Source organism: Condylura cristata, unplaced genomic scaffold, assembly GCF_000260355.1.
Source record: "Condylura cristata isolate star-nosed mole 26May11 unplaced genomic scaffold, ConCri1.0 scaffold00027, whole genome shotgun sequence".
Classification (NCBI taxonomy): Eukaryota; Metazoa; Chordata; class Mammalia; order Eulipotyphla; family Talpidae; genus Condylura; species Condylura cristata.
In genome coordinates, this window is record NW_004567128.1 from 3,743,340 (window position 1) to 3,762,672 (window position 19,333).

The 19,333-nt window shown below is 52.7% G+C and overlaps 3 protein-coding genes across 5 annotated transcripts in view; all 3 read left to right on the forward strand.

The window, feature by feature from the left end:
- EGFL6 (EGF-like-domain, multiple 6) overlaps nucleotides 1-3,114 on the forward strand; it is a 39,930-nt gene extending 36,816 nt beyond the window's left edge. For 2 of the 3 annotated variants that reach the window (XM_012730283.1, XM_012730284.1), the window contains exons 10-11: nucleotides 908-1,173; nucleotides 2,796-3,114. In XM_012730283.1, coding sequence (XP_012585737.1) covers nucleotides 908-1,173; nucleotides 2,796-2,891 — 362 coding nt within the window. In that variant the 3' untranslated portion in view covers nucleotides 2,892-3,114. The remainder of the gene's footprint in view (nucleotides 1-907; nucleotides 1,174-2,795) is intronic. The other variant, XM_012730285.1, reaches the window with a different exon arrangement.
- A 6,105-nt stretch (nucleotides 3,115-9,219) lies between these two features.
- TCEANC (transcription elongation factor A (SII) N-terminal and central domain containing) lies at nucleotides 9,220-15,600 on the forward strand. Its single transcript, XM_004689854.2, has 2 exons — nucleotides 9,220-9,308; nucleotides 13,754-15,600. Exon 2 carries the CDS (start codon nucleotides 13,869-13,871, stop codon nucleotides 14,907-14,909), a length of 1,041 nt encoding a protein of 346 aa, XP_004689911.1. The 5' UTR covers nucleotides 9,220-9,308; nucleotides 13,754-13,868; the 3' UTR covers nucleotides 14,910-15,600.
- RAB9A (RAB9A, member RAS oncogene family) overlaps nucleotides 9,242-19,333 on the forward strand; it is a 40,009-nt gene continuing 29,917 nt past the window's right edge. The window contains exon 1 of the mRNA XM_012730365.1: nucleotides 9,242-9,308. The gene's annotated coding sequence lies outside the window, so the exon portion shown is untranslated. The remainder of the gene's footprint in view (nucleotides 9,309-19,333) is intronic.

Genomic DNA, 19,333 nt, shown 5'->3' on the forward strand with positions numbered 1-19,333 from the left:
GAAAAGGCAGGAAAATGTTCCTTTCCTCCAACTCACCAGCGCTGATGCTCTGTAGTTGGGTTTGTTTGTTTGTTTTTGTTTTTGATGGGGAAATAAATCTGGAAAGGAAATATAACCTCAGCCTAAACCTGAAGGTTAGGAAGCTTCAGCCCTCAATCCACCAGAGCCACAGAGAGTGCCCCAAGTCCACATTCCGAGCGCCTGGGTTGAACGTCCCCTTCTATTGCTAGAGGATTTCTTTCTTATCAGCTCTTCAGGCGCCAGTCTTCACATGTTTTTGTTCAAGTTCACCAAAGCCACAACCAGGTTAGAGAAGCACAAAAGTCTGCTACCCCTGGTTAAAAGATGCCATAGACTACATTTATGGCATAAAATCCATACTGTTAAAGCTACTGCAAAGATAGATACTGGGAAATAGGAGGCACGTTCCTCACCTTCTTTCCAAACTTGGGGTGACATGTTATATACATGGTGGTGAAGCTCCTTGAAACCACGAGTACAAATTCAGGTGTGCTGTGGTTTAAACACCACCAGTGGCCCAGGCGGCAGAGTGGCCATCACACCGTTCATCCAGATAGCCACCTGGAACAAGTTCTCCATCAGCCGCAAGCTACCTGTAGCACTAAACAACCATTGGTCAGTCCTACGGTGCCTCTACTGCGAAGCCTTGTGAATGTGGACACGTTCTTCCATCTCTCTGACCCGCAGTTTCCTTCTCTATGCAACAAAGAAGTCAGCTCTGTGACCCCTAAAATCATTTCAGTGGCATTTTTGTTCCTATGTTCAAAATGAAAAGGACGTCGGCTTTCCCTACCGGAGACTCGCCTGAATTTTCTGTAGCTTTTCAATTCTATAGTCCAGCCCTGTGCAGTGGCCTCACTTACTTTGCCTCTTTCTCCTCTGGCAGCTGTCGGCTACTACATGGCCGTCCCCGCCTCGGCGGGGCAGAAGAAGGACATCGGCCGATTAAAGCTTCTCCTCCACGACCTGCAGCCCCAGCGCTACTTCTGTTTGCTCTTCCATTACCGGCTGGCTGGAGACAAAGTAGGGAAACTCCGAGTGTTTGGGAAGTGCAACGGCAACACCCTGACGTGGGAGGAGGCCAGGAGCGAGAGTGACCGCTGGAAGACGGGGACAATGCAGTTCTGCCAAGGCACGGGCGTGGCCAAAAGCGTAAGTGGGAAAAAGGAGGAAGAGAGGCACTTACATCCTCTTTTAACGATTTAACAAACAAGACAAGACACTCCAGAAGTACCGAATCATGAGTAAATGAGTAAGATGCTTTCCCTCCTCTTAGAGAGTGGAAAGTGTGCAAAACGGGCCAGGCGGTTCATCAGTGCCGATAGTCAGTGCCAGAACTGACATCCTCTGCCCGGCACGTGCATGCCACGTTCTGTGCAGATGGTCGGAGCTGCGCAGACGCCTCTCACCAACATCCGCCCGAGCCAGGCCATGACTCCCTTAAATGGTAAACGTTGTGTTCATTCCTTCCATGCCCGGCATTATTGCGATGAACGGAAGCTAGAAGGTCACCTTCTATGTGTGCTTACAACTGAACTGACAGAGATTGCTGGCTGGGGTTCCCACGAACACCTCGGGTTCTGGGGTGCCCTAGACAGGCTCACGGAGCTCAGAAAAGCTGACCTATTCATGTTCCGGCTTCCTGCCCTGGAAGGGCTAAGATGAAAGGCGTGGAAGGAAGGTGCCAGGCCGTGAGCAGCAGCAGCTGGCCAAGCCTGCGGTCTTCCCGCCCAGGCCCCCCAGCCCCCGGCAGTCACGGCACTCACAGCCAGGGACGCTCGCTCAAGCCTTGGAGTCAGCGTTTTGTCGGGGTCAGTCTGCCCACAGGGCGTATCCACGGGGCTCTCCCCTGGGGCTCTCCCTAGGGCCTCGTCTCCAGCCTGTGCAGAGTATCTGTGCAGAGGCCAGGCTGGTACTGTGTGACCCGAGCTCCCCCGCCCCGCCCCCGAGTGCTGATACAGGAAAGCTGACAAGACAAAGAGCAATGGGTAGCTGCAAGGATTGGGATTCCGTTTCTGCTTTGCTCGTGAAGGATAATAGATTAGTTAGCACACGTAAAATCCTGTTTCTTGGTAATCAGCCTCAGACAGGAAGTCTGGTCCCAAGTGTCAGTTGTTAATTTATTTACTTGTCGCACTTGAATCCGAGTCTGACTTCTGGTTTACAATACAGCCGATGGTTTCGCTTAGAGGAGGAACACAGCGGACCATACAAGAGATTCGGGGGAAGTGACAAAACCAGCAGGCAACTGTACATCAGAGATACTCAGCAGGGGAGGGGCGGGGAGGGACCAAAAATCGGGAGCACAAGGGACTGGGGTGATGGCCTCGGGTGTCTTGGTGGTGGCGATTTTATGGGACTTATACCTGAGAGGGGAAATCAAACATTGTACAAAATGAACAACAGTGTAAAAAATACATCAATAAAAATTAAACACAAATAATAAAATACACCTGAAGCCTGACTACGGACGGAAGTGTAGGTCGGCCTCCGTCACAAAGCCAGCATCCCCACACACACACACCGATTCGTTCTCCTCAGCCTTGCGCGTCTCCACTTCCCAGAGCTTTCCAGATCGGCTTAGAAGCTGCTGTCACCCTGTGTTCTCCGAGCACAGCTCGCTCAGTGCAGACACTGCTTTGGCGCCAGCCCAGAGACTGGTCCCGGGCCGCACCACAGGGACACCCGAGTTAGGCTGAAATTACTCTCAGAAAGTTTAACTGTATCGTCGTTTTGAATATGTTGAAATCAAGCTTGTACTCGCTCTCCTCCAGCAGATCATTTTCGAAGCAGAGCGTGGCAAGGGCAAGACTGGAGAGATCGCGGTGGACGGCGTGTTGCTGGTTTCTGGCTGGTGTCCGGCTCTGTGATCTGCGGGCGGCCAAACGGTGCTGATGCGCTTCGTGACTGGCTAGTTAGCGTGCTGTGCTGGTTCTCTGGTTTTGGTTTTTTTTTTTGTTTTTTTTTTTTTGATATTACATCATAGATGCCCCATTTTAGAAGCACAGAATGCAAAATTGCATTGTACTACAATTATAAGATGCCTTTTCTCATTAAAACACACCAGCGTTTGCTTTAAATATAATGCTATCTCCTCACTCGTGTCTGAATTTATAAAATGCCGACGTGCCTGCTCAGCTTCTTCCCCCAGTGTGTTCGATTTGTCTACACGAGTTGGCGAGCCTCGCTGTGCATTCTGGATATCAAAAAAGCAGGGGAGAAGAAAACGAAAAATGTCCAGCTATTTGACTCCCATGGCACTTCTGGGAAACTCTGACACCACAATTACTTTTTACCTGAGTGTCTTGGCCCGATTTGTTACAGACACACTTGCCCATTGATATTCTTGGTAATAATAACCTTGTGCCATGGTTGAAGTTTTTCTAAGTAAGAAAATGTGTTGTTGATTCTATGTTTAATAATGAATATGATTTTTTTTTTTGGCTTGGCTGCAAATGTGGCTTTTATTCTTTTCTCTATCTTCGTATTCCTAAACATCCGTAAAACTGCCTCCTATTACAAGAACCTATGACTGCTTTACTGGGCCTCAACACTGCATTACAAATTAGCTCGAGTGTTGAATCTAAGGCATCAGAGGACCACCTAAATTATGCAAGTGCCAGGACACAGAAACAGCCCAGTGCAGCCTTTTCTACTTCTCTTTTCTTCCGAATTTCAGAACAGCTCCACAGGGTAGTGAATCCTGGGTGTATCCCTGAGGATGAAAGCACATTCTGTTTTGAGATTCCGCACCGGCAAGTTCCAGGACCATTCCGCATCATCCACTCCGTGCTTTTGGATGAGATGTTCCCTTGGTGAGAATCACTGAGCGCGCACTGAGGGTCTGCGTGCCAGCTTTGCTACTCGTGTTACGCCTCAAAACCAGCCATACATTACAAGGGAACAGATCAGCCCTCTTTCCAGGACCTTCACTGTCTAGGGAAGTTAGTGCCAGACACCTGGGGACCCTCCGTGCATTCTCCACTCAGTACTGGGCAGGTGGGGGCTGAAGTTGCGGACTCGGGCATAGTCCAGCCACCAGTGACTCTTCCCCACATGTCCTCTGACCTGACACCCCTGATACCGCTGGGCTGGCCACAGCAGCTGGCTTCTGGGGCACGATGGCGTGGGAGGCCTGAGGGCTGGTTTGGCAGCCTAGGGGCTGAGGCCTGAGGTAAAATTCCTGCTGCTCGGGAGCCTAGAACTCTCCCCTTCCGCACATCTCTAAGTCTCTCTAAACAGTGATAGAAGTTTCTACTCCCACCCCAACGTCCATGCCTGTCACGGGTCCTCTGGAAGAGCTTTTTCCTCCGGAGCCCCAGCTGCATGTTGCCGTGATCCTGCTGAAGGAGATCCTTCTCCCGGCACGGTCAACTCTCCGGTCCTCTCTCTGTGTCCTAGCAGTGCCCCCTGGCGGCGGCCACGCACACAGACACAGGCTTCTGCATCTCCCGCTCCCTCTACTCCGTTCCTCCCCTTCTTTCAGGGCACCCAGAACTTTCCGTCGTAGTCATCCCAAGATTCGAAGAATCCAAGGTTTCAGAGCTTTCGTTCTCTCCCAGTTCACCCCGTCAGTGTTGACAGCCCTGTGTCCCCTTGGGCTGGTCCCTGAACAGTAAGATTTCCCCTCGGCCCCGCGGGGAATAACGCGCTGCAGGCGCCGCCCTGTGGTGGCGCTCACCCCTACCCTGCTGGAGCGCCGCGCTCACAGGAGCCAAATGCTGTTGGCGCGCCCTGTGGTAGGGGCCAGGGCCCCCTCTCCAGTCAAACCACACTGCTCCATGGCAGGTAGCACTTGTGCTGGCAAGCAGCGGAAGCAGCTCTGCTAACTTGCAGCGAAGGGAAGTTGCCGTCAGGAGGAGGCGTGCAGGCCGTGGAGAGACCAGTGACCCAGCCTTCGAAGAGGGCCGCAGAAGCAGAAGCAAAGGCTTTGCTGAGCAGGACGCCGCCCCTGCGGAGTGAAGGGGCTCCACGCGGTCTCCACTCACTCGGCTCTACTCAGGGGGTGTGTGCATGGCCCAGCTTGGGTCGTGTGGCCCCCTCCTCACGCATGTGGGGCATATGATGCAGCCCTCAGGAGAGGAGCTAAGCAGGAGGGAGCGGGGAGCAAACCCTCCAGAATCCCCCATGTGGACCCCATCAGGTCAAAGCTGCCATTGAGAGGATGTGCCATTGTCCTGGCCAGCACATCAGCAACTTCTCGACAGGCGTGGCGCCGTCACTCTCCTCACGGCTAGAAAACTGGGCAGTTTGGGATCAGGTTTGACATGAAGAGCAACTAACATAAACGCTATTGTGTGAGTCCAGTGAGGTGGCAACTACAGTGTTGTGGGGGGACATGAGGCAAAAATGGAAAAAGGCTTCTCGGGAGCACCATAAATCAGAATGGTACACTTCCAGCCAGGTGTGTACACTCCCCCCTGAAGACTCTGCAGACCTGGAAGGAGCGTGGTCATTCTCTATATTGTCCTTTCTGAGAAACGGTTCCCCTTGGCTTCAGGCCCAGGACTTAGCCTGAGACGAGGGCCATGGGCATGTGTGATGTCAGTGGCGAAGCTCTGTGTGCAAAGCCAAAGGCAAGGGAAGGGCACAGACAACGGTTTGTGCTCAGCTGACTTGTTACGGGAGGAGCTTTGCCTTCTAGGTCTCAGGTGTGCATCGTTAGAAATCAACATGGCCGGTGATTCTAGGTCTCCGCTTAGGTCTTGCTACTTTGATGAATGGCTGTTGTAAATGACCTCCCTTCAATAGCTCACCCCGGAGGGCCTCCCTGGTGGGGCAGGGGGTAAGTCTCAGCACTGTCAAGCTATCACCAGCCACTGTGGTCTGAGTTTGATCGTGTGGCGCAGCAGACCGCTCCTGTCTCCCCGGCTGCTCCCCTCAGCAGTGCATTTCAGTAGATCTGCCTCTTCTGCACCCCACTCTGTCTCTGGTGAACCCTCTTACCCCACCCCATCCCCTGTACCTCTGGCAAGCACCTTTCAACCTACAATACTTATCAAATGAGACTCTTTTACCACTCCTTTCTCCTGCCTTCTACTTGGAATGACCAGAAAATAGTGGAGGAAGCAGGGGAAGGATTCAGCAAGGAGTGAAGAAACTGATTCACATGCCAGCCTTTGCCACACTCAGGGTTACAGGTAGCACTTGAGCACCTGAGTTGAGGGGAGGTCAGAGCTTGAATTGGTTAACTGAGCCTTTGATATTAGATTACAACGGACTTGACCTAAAAATTCACACTGTTCCCTTACACTGTCAAAACTGTGTCATTATGACTCTGGTGAGAAAAAAAAATCCCTAAAAAAAAATGGACAATATTCCAGGACCTGATTTCATTATGTATCATTCCACGTAAAGCTGCATTTCCAGGAACCTATCACAACATGGAGGATTTCCCATTCTTGAAAATTAACGAGCTACGGGATTTGCTCAAGCCTGATGTTCCAGCTCTGGGGAGAAGGGGGCGGGGGCAGCAAAGAGTGCCAGCAGACACTGTGTCGAGACAATGAAGAGGGGAAAATTTTGTTTCCCCTTATACCCGATGGGAGGCCAGCTTGCTCAAGAAATCACATGGATAAGTGTCTCGTTTTTATTTTTTTCTGACTGAATCATTTTATAGCCTTTTGAAACTTAAAAAGTCTCTTAGGTTATATGTCGGGTGGATCTGCAGTGTTTGAGTTGTGAAAATGGAATTGCTGCTGCTGCCTTACTAATTACGGCTTTAATCGTGGTCTCCCTTGCCTGCCTTCCAGCTAAGATTGATTACAACCCTCGAATCGCCCGGCTTTCGGAAGCATCCAATCCAGGGCAAGCCCTGCTTCCTTGAAACTTCCTTCAAGTTACCTTACAAGGAGCGAATCAGTCAAGAAGGCTGCCACATTCTCTAGGGCTACCGGCACTTTGGTTTTATCAGACCTGCTAGGGCAAGAACGTGCACAGGTGAGAGGTGCAGGGTGCACATCAGCTCAGTCAGTGTCCACTGTTACTTCCTTAGCAACAGATGCACGCTAAGGGTGCAAAATAAAGGGTACATTCTTGAGTAGTTCGACAAATCTGGCCACTCCAAGACATTCGTGGGTTCCTTTCTGTCCATTCCTGCCCTACTGCCCTACCCTCGCCCCCGCGTCGTCCTCTCCTCCAGCGCGCCGCAGGGGCCCAAGCGCCACGCCCGCTGCGCTCTGCGCAGGCGCCACTTCTCGCACGCATGCGCAGAGCCTCCCGTCTGCGGGCCCGCATTGGTGCGCGTCGGTGGTCCCGCCTTGGAAACCGGAAGTCCCCTCCGGACGCCCGTCCTCGGAGGGCAGCCGGGCCGCTCCGCGCCTCTCGGTGAGCCCCGCTCCGGCCAGGCCCGGCGTCTGCTCGGGGGCGCCGCGAGCCGCTATTTACAGGGGATCCCGGCGCGGCCCGGACACGCCCGCCCGCATCCGGGTCCTCCAGCCGCCGGCCCCGCGGAGGGCGCGTCCCTGGGGGCGGCTGGTGCCCGATGGCCCCGGAGCCCGCTTGCCGCTGGCTTTGCTAGGCGCGCCACCCCACCACAGAACTCCCGGCGCGGGGCCAGAAGTGGCCCTCGGGCTGGGCGCGGGCCCTCGCTCCTTGCCGGGACGACCCCCATGAATGCGCGCTCGCGCAGCGTTCAAGCGGCGCCCCTGCCAGCACTAGGTACCATCTCTCCCCCGAGGGAGGGCGCCCAGGGGACTGTAGTGGGTCCTGCTGGAGCCGCAAAATGTCCACAGCGCCTGAAGAGACCTGCAGATCCAAACAGATCCAGGTTACTGTTCGTTTGTTACCAGCTTTGGACCGTTTCTTTCATTTTGATCTAGTCTCTTCGCAGGGTTTAGGCAGTTTTAATGCATCTTGTGCACACTGTGGTATTAGTCATTAGTGAGGAGCTTTTAATGTGCGTTCAGTCAACAGATACGTAGGGCCCACTCTTCCTGGCACTGTATACACTCAGTTTGTGATTGGTGTTTAGAAGCTAGGGGTATAGGTGTGTATTCAAGGTCTTCTGTATTACATTAGCGTGGGCTCTAATTCTTGCTCAGTACGGGAGCAGTTACATGAGGCACTTGAGAGCTCGAACTATGGCTAGCCCATGTGAGGTGTGCAGAGAGTAAAACAGTTCTGGAGAACTCGTATGAGAAGGACTATCACAGTTCTTTAAGTTGAAGACAGGTTCAAATGGCAGTGTTTTGGATACACTGGGTTAAATGTTAATAAATATATTACAATTTTACCTCTGGCTTCTTAAGGTGGCTACTAGAAGATTTTTCTTATTCTGGCCGAATATATTCTGCACTGCCTGGTTCTAGAAACAGGTCAGCCACTCTCACCGGTAGCTAAATCCAGCTACCTCGGACAAAAAGACTTATAGGAACAGTTATGCTACCTGGGTGATGCTACAGGAGCGGCAGACTTAAGCTATCAGTACAGCCTGGCTGGTCTGCAAAGGCTAAAACATTTACTCTGGCCTTTGATGGAAGAAGCTTGCCGGCCACTGCTCTACAACAAAGCTTGGTGTGGTAAATCTCTGAATCTACCTTCTGTTGTAGGCCTGTGTGCTTGTCTGTCAGGCCTACTGTGTGACGTGCACGGTTCTAACCATTCTGTAAGGACTGTGTCGTTCTCACATTAATCCAAAGATGTTGGATTCCTCATCACCCCCACATTTTATAGAGAAGAAAACTGAAGCACAGAATGGTCAAGAAACTTACCCAACTTGGCCCTCACCCTTCACTTCTGGGAACTTGACCCTCCTGGTCCCCAAATGCCTTGACACCCAGGGCCCTCTAGGGAGCTTACAGTAGACATCCTGCTGTGTTTTTTGTTTTTTGTTTTAACTGAAATTTTTAATGATTGAAGGGGAGATGAGGCTGGTTCTGTGAAAGATGCTGAGGGGCCCTGGGCTCAGGTGCCAGGGGGGGAGCAAGGTGGTCTCCTGTGAAAAGAAATGAAGCTCCCAAGCAGAGAGGAGCAGCCATCTAGGATGTTCTTCAACCAATTAACCAGAAAGTGTCCGCCGAGTCAGGCTGCACTGGCAAGGGATGTCGCAGCGAGTAAAACAGACGCTGTCTCATGGTTGGTGGGTCTGGTGGGGAAGGCCCGCAGTGAGAGAAATTTTTCAGTGTAGTATTCATCATGCAAAAACTGTGCAAACATCTGATGTTTTTAACAGGGTCCCTCTGCCAGGTGGAGACAGGCCTACACCTGTCTGGGGTTACGACGAGGACTGAGATGCACTGAGCAGGGATGGCGGGAGCAGTTGCTCCAGAAATGTGCCTGCCTTATAGGTAAGTGCAGGAACACGTATGGGGAGCTGGCTCAGCCAGAGGCTGGAATCGGTTCTCGGGAGCTGACAGCAGGTCCTAACACACAGGCAGGGGGTGGTGCTACGGACCTTCAGAGCAATGGTGGCAACAGAATCACCTGGAGCTGAAACAACACCCAGGCCTACCCTCCGGGATGCTAATTCAGGCTACGTAGGGACAGGTCTGGGTGTTGGGTTTTTGTTGTGCTGTTTAGTTTCTACCAAAGATTGTGATTTGGATTTGCAGACAGGATTGAGCACTAAACCTGGTGAGAGGCAGGCCAGGAGCTCCTGGAGCAAAGGCGCAGAGTTGTGAAATGGGTGGGGTCTGTTGGTTGGTGCCAGAGTCAGGGAGACTGCCGGCAGGGCCTTGTCCTCATCTGACCAAGGGCACGACTGTGGACTCCAACCTGAGAGCAGAGAGCCCCTGAAGGGCAGTTTCAGTGGGAAACTGGGCGCATGTTTTGCTGAGAACAGCAAGTGCTGTTAATCGGAGCGAGGTAAGATGCAGCCAGCAGAGCTGGTGGGGGCGGGGAGGCGTGTGCCTCCGGTGTGTCTCCTCAGGAGCTGGTGTCTGGCCCTGAAAAGCCGCTTTCGTGTCTGTGCCTTGCCCTGCCGCCAGCTCTCGCAGGCCAGTTTCTGTAGGCTCCGCGCCCCAAGTCCCGGGCGCACAGTCAGCGTGTAGCATGAGCGAGCCGAACTCCAGGCATAACGCGGCAGTGCTGCCCGCTGGCGGAGTCCTCAGCTTCTTCTGTCCCGCTGCTTCCACACTAGACCCTCGGAGGGCGATAAATGCTGATACTCACACGCCCGTCCCACGGGGAGAGAACGTTTGACGGGATTTAAATGGCGCTTAAATTATGGAGGCGAGTGGCAAGCAGCATGGCAGTTCCTCCAGGAGTTAAAATGGAATCACCCTGTCACCAGCAATCCCACCTCTAGCTATTGGCCCAGAAGAATTGAAAGCAGGGTCTCCAGGGGTATCCCGACACCCACGCCAGGCAGCCTCATGCACACCCAGATGTGGCCCGTCCATTCAGTGGCATATGATTCAGCCTTTAAAGGAGGGAAATTCTGATGCTCGCTGCAACCCCGTGGATGACCTTGGAGGTCACTGTGCCACGTGAAATAAGCCTGTCCCAAAAAATACTACCACGCACGCGGCCGCCTGGTGGCGCAGCGGTTAAGTCTCAGCACTGTGAAGCTGTCCACAGCCACTGCAGTTCTATCCCCGCTCAGAGACGTGACCCTCAGGGTGCAGCACACCTCTCCCATCTCCCCGCTGCTCCCCTCAGCAGTGGTTTCAGTAGATCCACCTGCTCTGCCCCCCACTCTGTCTCTGGGGAGCCCTCTTACCCACCCTCACCTCTGGCCTGCACCCCGTTCTTGTATGCATAAATAAATAAAATAAATCTAAAAAAATACCACTTGCACAAAGTTCCTAAAGTAGTGAAATTCATAGAGAGCAGAGGTGGAGGAAGGGGCGGGGCGGTGTTTAAGGGCACAGGCATGTTTTCAAAGATGCAAAGGATCTGGAGTTGCTCATGGTGAGTGTCCTTAGCACTCCTGGACCATCTGCTGGAAAGTGGCTAAGATGGTAACGTTTTTATGGTGTGTATGTTACCACACTCAGAAAGCTCACACCAGATAGCAGTCGAGCTGAGTAAGTGAGAGGACACGAGCGAAGCGCTTGCACGCGAACCCCTCACACCTGGAGGTTTCCCCGGGGGGCCGGCTGATACAGCAGAATGGCTGCTGCCCTGGCGCTGAAGCCCTGACGCTCCAGGTGACCCCCCTGGAATCCCCAGGAAATTCTGGCCCTTGCTGAGAAGCGCCCAGCTGAGGTAAATCTTGCCTGACCTCTTCGTGGGCACCCGGGACCTGTCTCATTAACCGGCAGGCTTCATGGCCGCTGCTTCCCTAGCCTCGCCGTGGACCATTACAAAACCCCTCTTTGCTGGGAATCCTCCAGCAAGTGTGGAGGGCTCCGGTGGCCTGCGCGGCTGAGACCTTGTGGTGACAGGACTGCTCGACTCCCTTCAGACCCCGCAGCTCAGGCACACACCGGGGAGGGGAAAGCCAGGCCTCCCGGCCGCTTCCCGTCTCTGCGCTCACTCACCTGGCCTGTTTCCTGAGCTTTTGACCTTCGGAAGACCGTTTAGAATGTGGTCAGTCTTTAAAAGTGAAACTTAAAAAAAAAAAAAGATTTTTAAATACTGGTTCTCGAAAATGAGATGATGCCATCGAAGATCCAGCACCAGTGGCCTAGAGACTCTTGAGAGTGACCACTGGGTTGGCCTCTCCGGCTCCCTCTAGTGGTACTAAAGCCAGACTCCTATCTAGGTTCCTGAGAGCCGGCTCAGCAGGGGACGCCTGTAGGGGAGCTGGAGGCCATCAGGTTTCTCCTCCCTTTTGCCATTAGCATCAATGATCAGCACCTGTGGTCTTTTAATGCCTTATTTGTGCATGCAGGAGCCGGGGCACAGGCAGAGATGGGGGAGAGGACTCACCAGAAGCAGAGTGGGGAGCAGAACAGGCGGCTCTACTGAAACCCACTGCTGAGGGGGCAGCGGGGAGACAGGAGAGGTCTGCTGCGCTGTGGGTCGAACTCAGGCCCCAGTGGCTGGCCATAGCCTGAGAGCGCGGTTGTCTCACACGTGTGCCTGATTGTGGACACCTGGAGTAGCGCATGGGCCTGCGCCAGTGGGCACACCTGAGCCCAGAGATGGCACCTGGAAGGGCAGCAGAGGGCCGTGCAGTAGAGACCAGAGAAGAGATGCTGGAGAGCCCAGAAAGAGTCAGGGTTTGCTAGATGCCCGCCTGCCCTGCACCTGGTCGCCTCCCTACAAGTGGTGTAGAAAGGTCACTTAGTGCCTGAAGAAGCCACGGAGGGCTTCGGGGCGCTCCTCTGCCCGCCTGCCCAGACTGCCAAAAACCTGCTCTGTGCCTGTGGCGCTGCGCCGCCCGCGGGACCCTCAAAATCGTGGCCAGCGGGACTTAGCACTTCCTGTTCGGGTCAGACTCGGAGAGGGGGTTTCTCTGTTTACTCCCCAGACTCGGCATGGACCGAGTGAAAGCGATGCTGCAAGCCTAGGTGCCGCAAGACCAGTGTTCTGACTGCAGAGAGAAGCTGGTCCACTTTTCTGTTCTTGGCCTGGCTTGTTTCCACTCGGTGTGTGTTAGGAACAGTGCTGCTGCGAGCGTGCACGTGCGGCCCTGCTGGGCCACATGGTAACACTCTTTAGTTTCTCGTGTATGTGACTCTACCTCCAGATTCGTTCCCCGAGCATTGCGACTGTTTTCCCACTCTGTTAAATGGTCTCTAAAAACACCGTGTCAAATGGTCCGGTGACCACATCATCCTTGGAAGGTACCTTCGTTCGGTAGCCATTTGGGACCTTCCAATTTCTCCTAAGTTTGATGAACATTCTTCCAAGTGTACCTCTGTATCTCATGTCCTGAAAGTAAAGCTGCAGACGTAGAGTCACGAGTACAGGCCTTTAAGTTTTACATACTTGTCAGGTGGCTCCTGGGAAGACTGCATTAGCCCTGTCTGCGGTCCCTTCAGTGTCGTTAGCTTGTGAATGGTCAGTGGTGGTTATTCAGTGCCAAGTCCTGTAAGTGAGAGTCCACAGGATTTTGAAAAGACGGCGCCCTACCGGCAAGACGTATGCTCACATGTAGGCCAGGCGGGTGCTGCGTAGGGGCGGCGTAGGAGAGGCCGTGTGCGTCACGTGGAGCGAGAGCGGCCGGTGAAGCAGAGTAAACATTTACCTGGTCAGGGTGAGAGTCACACACACAGGCATTGAGCAACTTTTTACCCTTCAAAGTTAGAGCAAGAACGTTAATGGAACTGAACTCAAGGGCGAGGACGTCAACCCAGGTGTCGGCACAGTGACTGGTTGGCTGACGGGCCCTTCGGTGCCCCCCGACCCAGCTCACTCACCATTTCTTTAGTCTTTAGGACACTGGCGTGCCCCGCTGGCCCTGTTCTCGTTTCCTTATACTCAGAAATGAACCGCGCAAAGCTCCCATAAGATCAGCAGGTAGTTCAGCTATGTGAGTGTGGGGACCTTGCCTTTTGTGGTGTCTTCACATAACAGGAAATTTGCAACAGGTAACAAAGCAAAGGGGCTAGGCCTCACCTAGCCTGCCTTCCCCGTGGGCCGGCACCAGTGTGACTTTTCTTCTGACCCATCAACCAAGTTCCACCCAAAGGATTAGACTCATGTAGGCCTGGAAAGATCACTGATCTGTCGAACTAGAATGGGGAAATCTTCCAGCAAGCTGCTTTTAAGCAGCTGTCAATGCAGAAGTGAAGTCTGCAGTGCCCCCCCCCCTTTTTTTTAACAACTGCGAGCTTTGGAAATGAAACCATGCCACCTTGCCAGGTTCTAACATGTCGCCCCGTTGTTACATGCCTTTCAGAAAGCCCGCACCGGCACGGTGGCCTGCGTGCTAGCTGGGCCGCCCTCTGGAAGCTGTAACTGGCCGATACGAGCTTAAGAAAGCAGAAGCCTCTTTTTTCCCTTTCACTGAGAAAATGGCTGACAAGAACGAGGTAGCTGCCCGAGCTGCCCTTATTGAGCGACTGCTGTCTGGAAGGAATTTTGAGGATCTTGGTGACCACCTTGCTGAGCTGGATACTCTCCCTGTGACCAAGGAGCTCCTGCAGGAGACAGATGTGGTGAGGGTGGTGTACAGAGTCCTCAGAACCTGCCCCACAGCAGCTTTGAAGAAGAAAGCCAAGTGTCTGCTGTCACAGTGGAGAGCTCTTTATAAGGCTCCTTGCTGCAAAGCCAGGGCCAGCCCAGAATTCTTTCCCACAGGTGGAAACAAAGAGCGAAATTCAGGACTTTCTCATGGCCCCAGTCAGGACGAGGTGCCAGCCACCCCCAGCTCTGATTCTCTGCAGTCATCTCCAGAGGCCCTGGCAGAAGCCACGGGTGGGATGGTGCCGGGGAACAGCCCCCGGCAGACGAAACCTGAGGAGGGCGACCCTGAGCCCCCTGGGAAGGGATCAGACGAGCTGCTGGATTCCGGGGGGCCCTTGAGAGCCCGGTGCACAAAGCTGCTGTTTGAAGCCTTAGCAGCCTCCTCCTCAGATCAGCCCCAGGCTGTGGTGGGCTTTGCAAGAGAAATTGAAGAGCACATCTTTGCCCTTCATTCAAAGAACCTCAGAAAGTACAAAACTTGTATCCGAAGCAAGGTTGCCAATCTGAGGAACCCCCGAAACCCTCACTTATCACAAAACCTGCTCTCTGGGGCCATGTCCCCGAGAGAATTTGCCGAAATGACCGTCCTGGAAATGGCCAGCAAGGAACTGAAGCAGCTGCGGGCATCTTACACAGAATCCTGCATACAGGCTCGGTCCCTGCCCCGCGCCGTCGAGGGCACACCCACCACAAAAATCAGGTGCGGGCGCTGCGGGCGCTTCAACTGCCAGGTCACCATGATCACCAGGGGCATGCTCTTCCTGCCAGGTTGGGTGCAGAATTCAAACCCAGGTGAAGATATGATGACCTACGTCACCTGTAATGAGTGTGGGGAGCAGTGGTACCACAGCAAGTGGGTGTGCTTATAAAGCGCCCCGGCGGACACCTTTTGTCTGTACCGGCCCTTAGTGTGCTATGGCACATCGTGCACGCGGCCTTCACGAAACACTGACAGTTTGGGGCTAGTGGGTGACTGTTCGCGTTGTGCCGTACAGTCACTGAGCTCATGATAGCTTGGGCAGGCCTGGAGTCCTGGCGTTAGCCTCACGGGGTGACTTTGAGCGCTCTCTGATGCAAGGGCCCACGCACAGCCATTCAAGCAGATGGCGGGATGTGACCTGGCCCCCAACCTTTCCGTTTGTAATTCCCCAAGTTATTTTTAGCTGCAGTTGGGGTTCAGCGCTACTCAGAAATGGGCCACTTGGTCCTTCTGACGGCACTAAGAAGGGGATGTTATGCTGTAATCTTTCCAGGCGAGGGAGCCATCGGCTACCCCGCCCGGGCTGCGCCCACGTCCTCCTCTGACTCCAGCACCTGAGTGTGCCACGTGTTGACTTCTGAAAACTATTCGTGGGGCCGTGGACAACAGGAATAAAGCGTTTGTCCCCTGACATCGGACACTAGAGCTTTGTCATCTTCTTGACGCCTCATTTTACAGGGAGGCCCCCCTGTAACTCACTCCACAGTTCAAATGCTCTTTTCTTATGCTTTTCACATCTTTATTCTTCCCACAAGTTCTCCAGAGTAAACTTTTAAAAATATATATACAATTGCGGCCTCCCTGGCAGTGCAACGGTAAAAGTCTCAGCACTATCAAACTACAGCTGGTTTGATTCCCCAGCCAGGGAGTGACCCACAGGGCACAGAAGACCTTCCTGTCTTCTGCGGCTCCCCTCAGCAGTGGGATTCAGGCAAGCCACCTGTTCTGCTCCCCACTCTGTCTCCAGTGAGTCCTCTCACATCTGCACTCTGGCCTGTACCCCAGCTCTTGTGTGCATAAATAAATAAAAATAAGCCTTAAAATACCCCCCCCACACACACACAATTGTAGGAACAAATAATTTGAGTTCACTTTTTATTCTTTGTTTCTAAGCACCAACGAGCAGAAAGGGTTTAAAGGGTAGACTTTGTTACTGTGACTTTTGGTTTTGATGTTAGGAAGGCTTCTTGTTCTCAGGACATGTTAAGTCTGTAAGGGAGAGAGAAACCTTCCTAGGCTTGCTACCAAATTAGATTGACAAAAGACAGACCCATAAGAGGAACACTTTGTTAGCACTGACGTAATACACACAGCAGAAAGTCAGGGACAGGAATCTCGAGGGAGGGTTGGGACCTGGGCCTGCGTGGTGTTTTCACAAACAACAGAAAATCTGTAGGAAGTAACAAGACAAAGTACGGGGACTTTAGGCTTTTGGGGACAGCAAATCAGAAAGGTAAATATCTGGGGGACTTAGGGAAGATAAGGTTTATGTTAGCACGAATCAGAATGCCCACAGTCGAGCTTATTAGCCAATTGAAGTGCGAATTCCAAGCCAGAAGCAATCTGACAGACGTTCCTCTCAGGGGACTGGTCCAGCTATCACAAGTTTGAGTGTAGTTTGTACAGGTCGGTTGAGCGAACCATTGACATTAGAAATAGAATTATTCTTAGCGGGTCCCTGGTGTGAGGCAACTTTGGTCTAAAGACACAAGGGTGTTTCCTGTGTGCAGAGGAAGCAGAGCTGGGCTTGGCACTCTTCCTTTCTGAAGAATGTTCTGTGGAGCCACAAAGACGGCGCGCGTTGGTGAAGCTTCCCAGCTACTGGGTTAAGAGGCAAGTTTTGCGTAACTTTGACTGACTTCAAGTCGTCTGACCACTAGACCTGGGAGGAGTCATTTCCAGAATGTCTCAGCATTTCACATTTGCTGTGTGGACCCAGTGCCACCTTATCACCTGTGGAACTCGCTTCCCGGTTCCAGAACAGCAAAGTTCTGGCATTCTGTGACCCTTTTCAGGTCTAAAGCTGTACTTCTGCTTACATAATAGCGAACATTAATCTGGCTAAGGAAGTCCCCAGCCTCTGTCTTGAATCTCCCAACATTCTCCTGGTGAACCAAATGTCTTCCAGGCCTCAGCAAATAATGTGGGACCAATCTGTGAAACTGGTTAAACGACAAGCATGCTAAGTGATCACTGCTGGTTTTGGCTCTTGAAAAACTTCATGGTTATCATTTTGTCACGTTTTACCTCAGCATCTACAGACCTCCACATTTCCACCAGATCTTTTCCCTTAGCCCACCTAATTTCCTTTATCCAAACTCTGAAGGCCTAGTGGTCTGTCTAGCCAACCTGCTCAAGACGTTTCCACAAAGTCCAGGTTTGTATCCCCGAGGGCTTGAGGCCATCCTCGGTGCATTCTGTGCTACTGTTTCTAGCTCCCCAGGGCTGCTGCTTGTCAGGTGACATGTCAAGTCTTTTACAGAGAAACTTGCCAAATCACCTAAAACTCCCAAGTTTTGCAAAATGTGGTTTTGAGGGACTTGGAATGATCCTGGAAACCATCGGGTGGTATAAAAGTGCAGCACGCGGAAGCCAAGTGTGGTCGATGAGGTCACGTCTGCTTTTGGTTGGGGGAGGGGGCTTTGTAAATTTGATTTATATTGAAATTTTGCAAACTAAATTTGTGGAAAAGTGAAAACACTTGAAATGGAAATTCCTTTACTCCAAGTTACAAAAATCTGGCTAGTCTTTCTCATTTTGTATCAACTTTTTCAATGACTTGGGCAACTCAGAGAGGGGAAAACAGTAATCTGGGTGGTTTTCTTTTAGTCACTATACTTAGAATGACTTTCTAAGTATAGTCATTCTTTTGTCTTACTGCCTAAAAGGCAGTCAATTTTAAAGTGACTTCTTCAAGATTGCTCATGAAGGAAAGGCTTTTCATTTCATTTAAAATCAGTTTTACAGGAGCATTAGTGCAAAGACGCCAGGCCAGAAGGGTGCCCAGTAAGGGAGGAGGATGAGGGGGAAGTCCGAGGGCCCTAGTTGCCTGGGCTGACGTAAACAGCCACACTGGGCCTTTCACTTGCGCCCAGAAAGCCAAACGAACCACCAGACATATCTTTACAAGAGCAGTTTATCGGAGATGTTCATCAAGGAGTTGGTGGGATGGACACCCCAAAACAGCTGGCTCCCCAAATGGCAGGTGTGCTGGATGTGGGGGAGGCCAGGGCTTCACACCCCCAGGCAGAGTTGGTGCCGAGGGAGGCCTGGCCCAGGAGTCGGGTGTCTGGCTCTCCCCAAGACGGCTACTTTCTCAGCCACCAGCAGATGTTTGTTCTGAGGCCACTGCCAGCCCCAGGGGACACTGAGAATGTTTATCAGGGAAGTGACACAACCAAGTTCGAGTTCTCAGGTGGAGCCAGCTAGCATTGATCATGAGGGGTAAGGAGGAGAACGAACAATCAGTCAGTCAGTCAGTGGTTAGAGTTTAATTCCACTTGTTCCTGATGTTTGGGGAACAAGTTGCAGAATGGGGGGGATCTGACTACAATAAGAAAGGACTGGGGCTTTCTCCAAGCGTGACAGGGAGCGTGGTAAGATTTGAACCTTTGGGAAGGACTCCTGGTGCCATACTCAGTTAGCTGGAGGTCGGCGAAGGTGGGTGCTGCAACACCGGCTAGCTGGCCCGACGTAACTGGTTCCAAACAAGCACACAGACTGGGCCCCTTAAAGTCCCTGGTGCTGGTGTCAGCTGAAGGAATTGGAGGAAGGGCAGGGTGGGAAGGATGCTCTGACACCCCCTCCCCACTGAGGCAGGTCACAAGACCCGCATGGGACATGTGCCCTCCCTGTGCCGAGGAAGGAACAGCCTGACCTGCGAAGACCAGGGACACAAGGGGCTCTGACGGAGGCCTCACTGCGAGGCCCCTCATGCCGTCCTCGGCTCACGCCCTTTTGTCCTGTCACATTTTCATGACCTTCTAGTCTTCAGCAAACCTGGAATAAAAACACTCCAGTTTAACCTTTCTTTGGCTATCCATTTCCTTCTGAAAGTCCCCACATCACGTCCAACTTCTATTGAACCAATTCGCGCACTTCCCCGCACCTGCCCTCTGTCAGGACCCGGTAGAGCACTCGGAATGGTGGGAGAAAGCCAGTTCTTCTCCTCTCCTGTGTTGGCAATCTGCAAACAAGTGTTTCATTAAATACAGCCAAGCATCACTGAAAAAGAACAGCCTGTCTGAAATGCCAGGACCGGTCGCCGTGGGAGCAGGGGTGCTGTGTCCCTCGCTACACCCCAATGCCAAAGTCACTGGTCTTGCCTTTCCCCACATGACCTCGTTTGCCGGCTTACCTTTTTTTATTTTTTCAAAGATAAAAACGTGGGGCCCTCCCTGGTGGCGCAGCAGGTTAAAGCATAGCACTAAGAAACTTAAGCCACTTCCGCATGAGTTCGATCCCCGCCTGCCCCGGAGGTGGCCACATGGCGCGGCAGACCTCTCCTGACCCGCCCGCTGCTCCCCTCAGCAG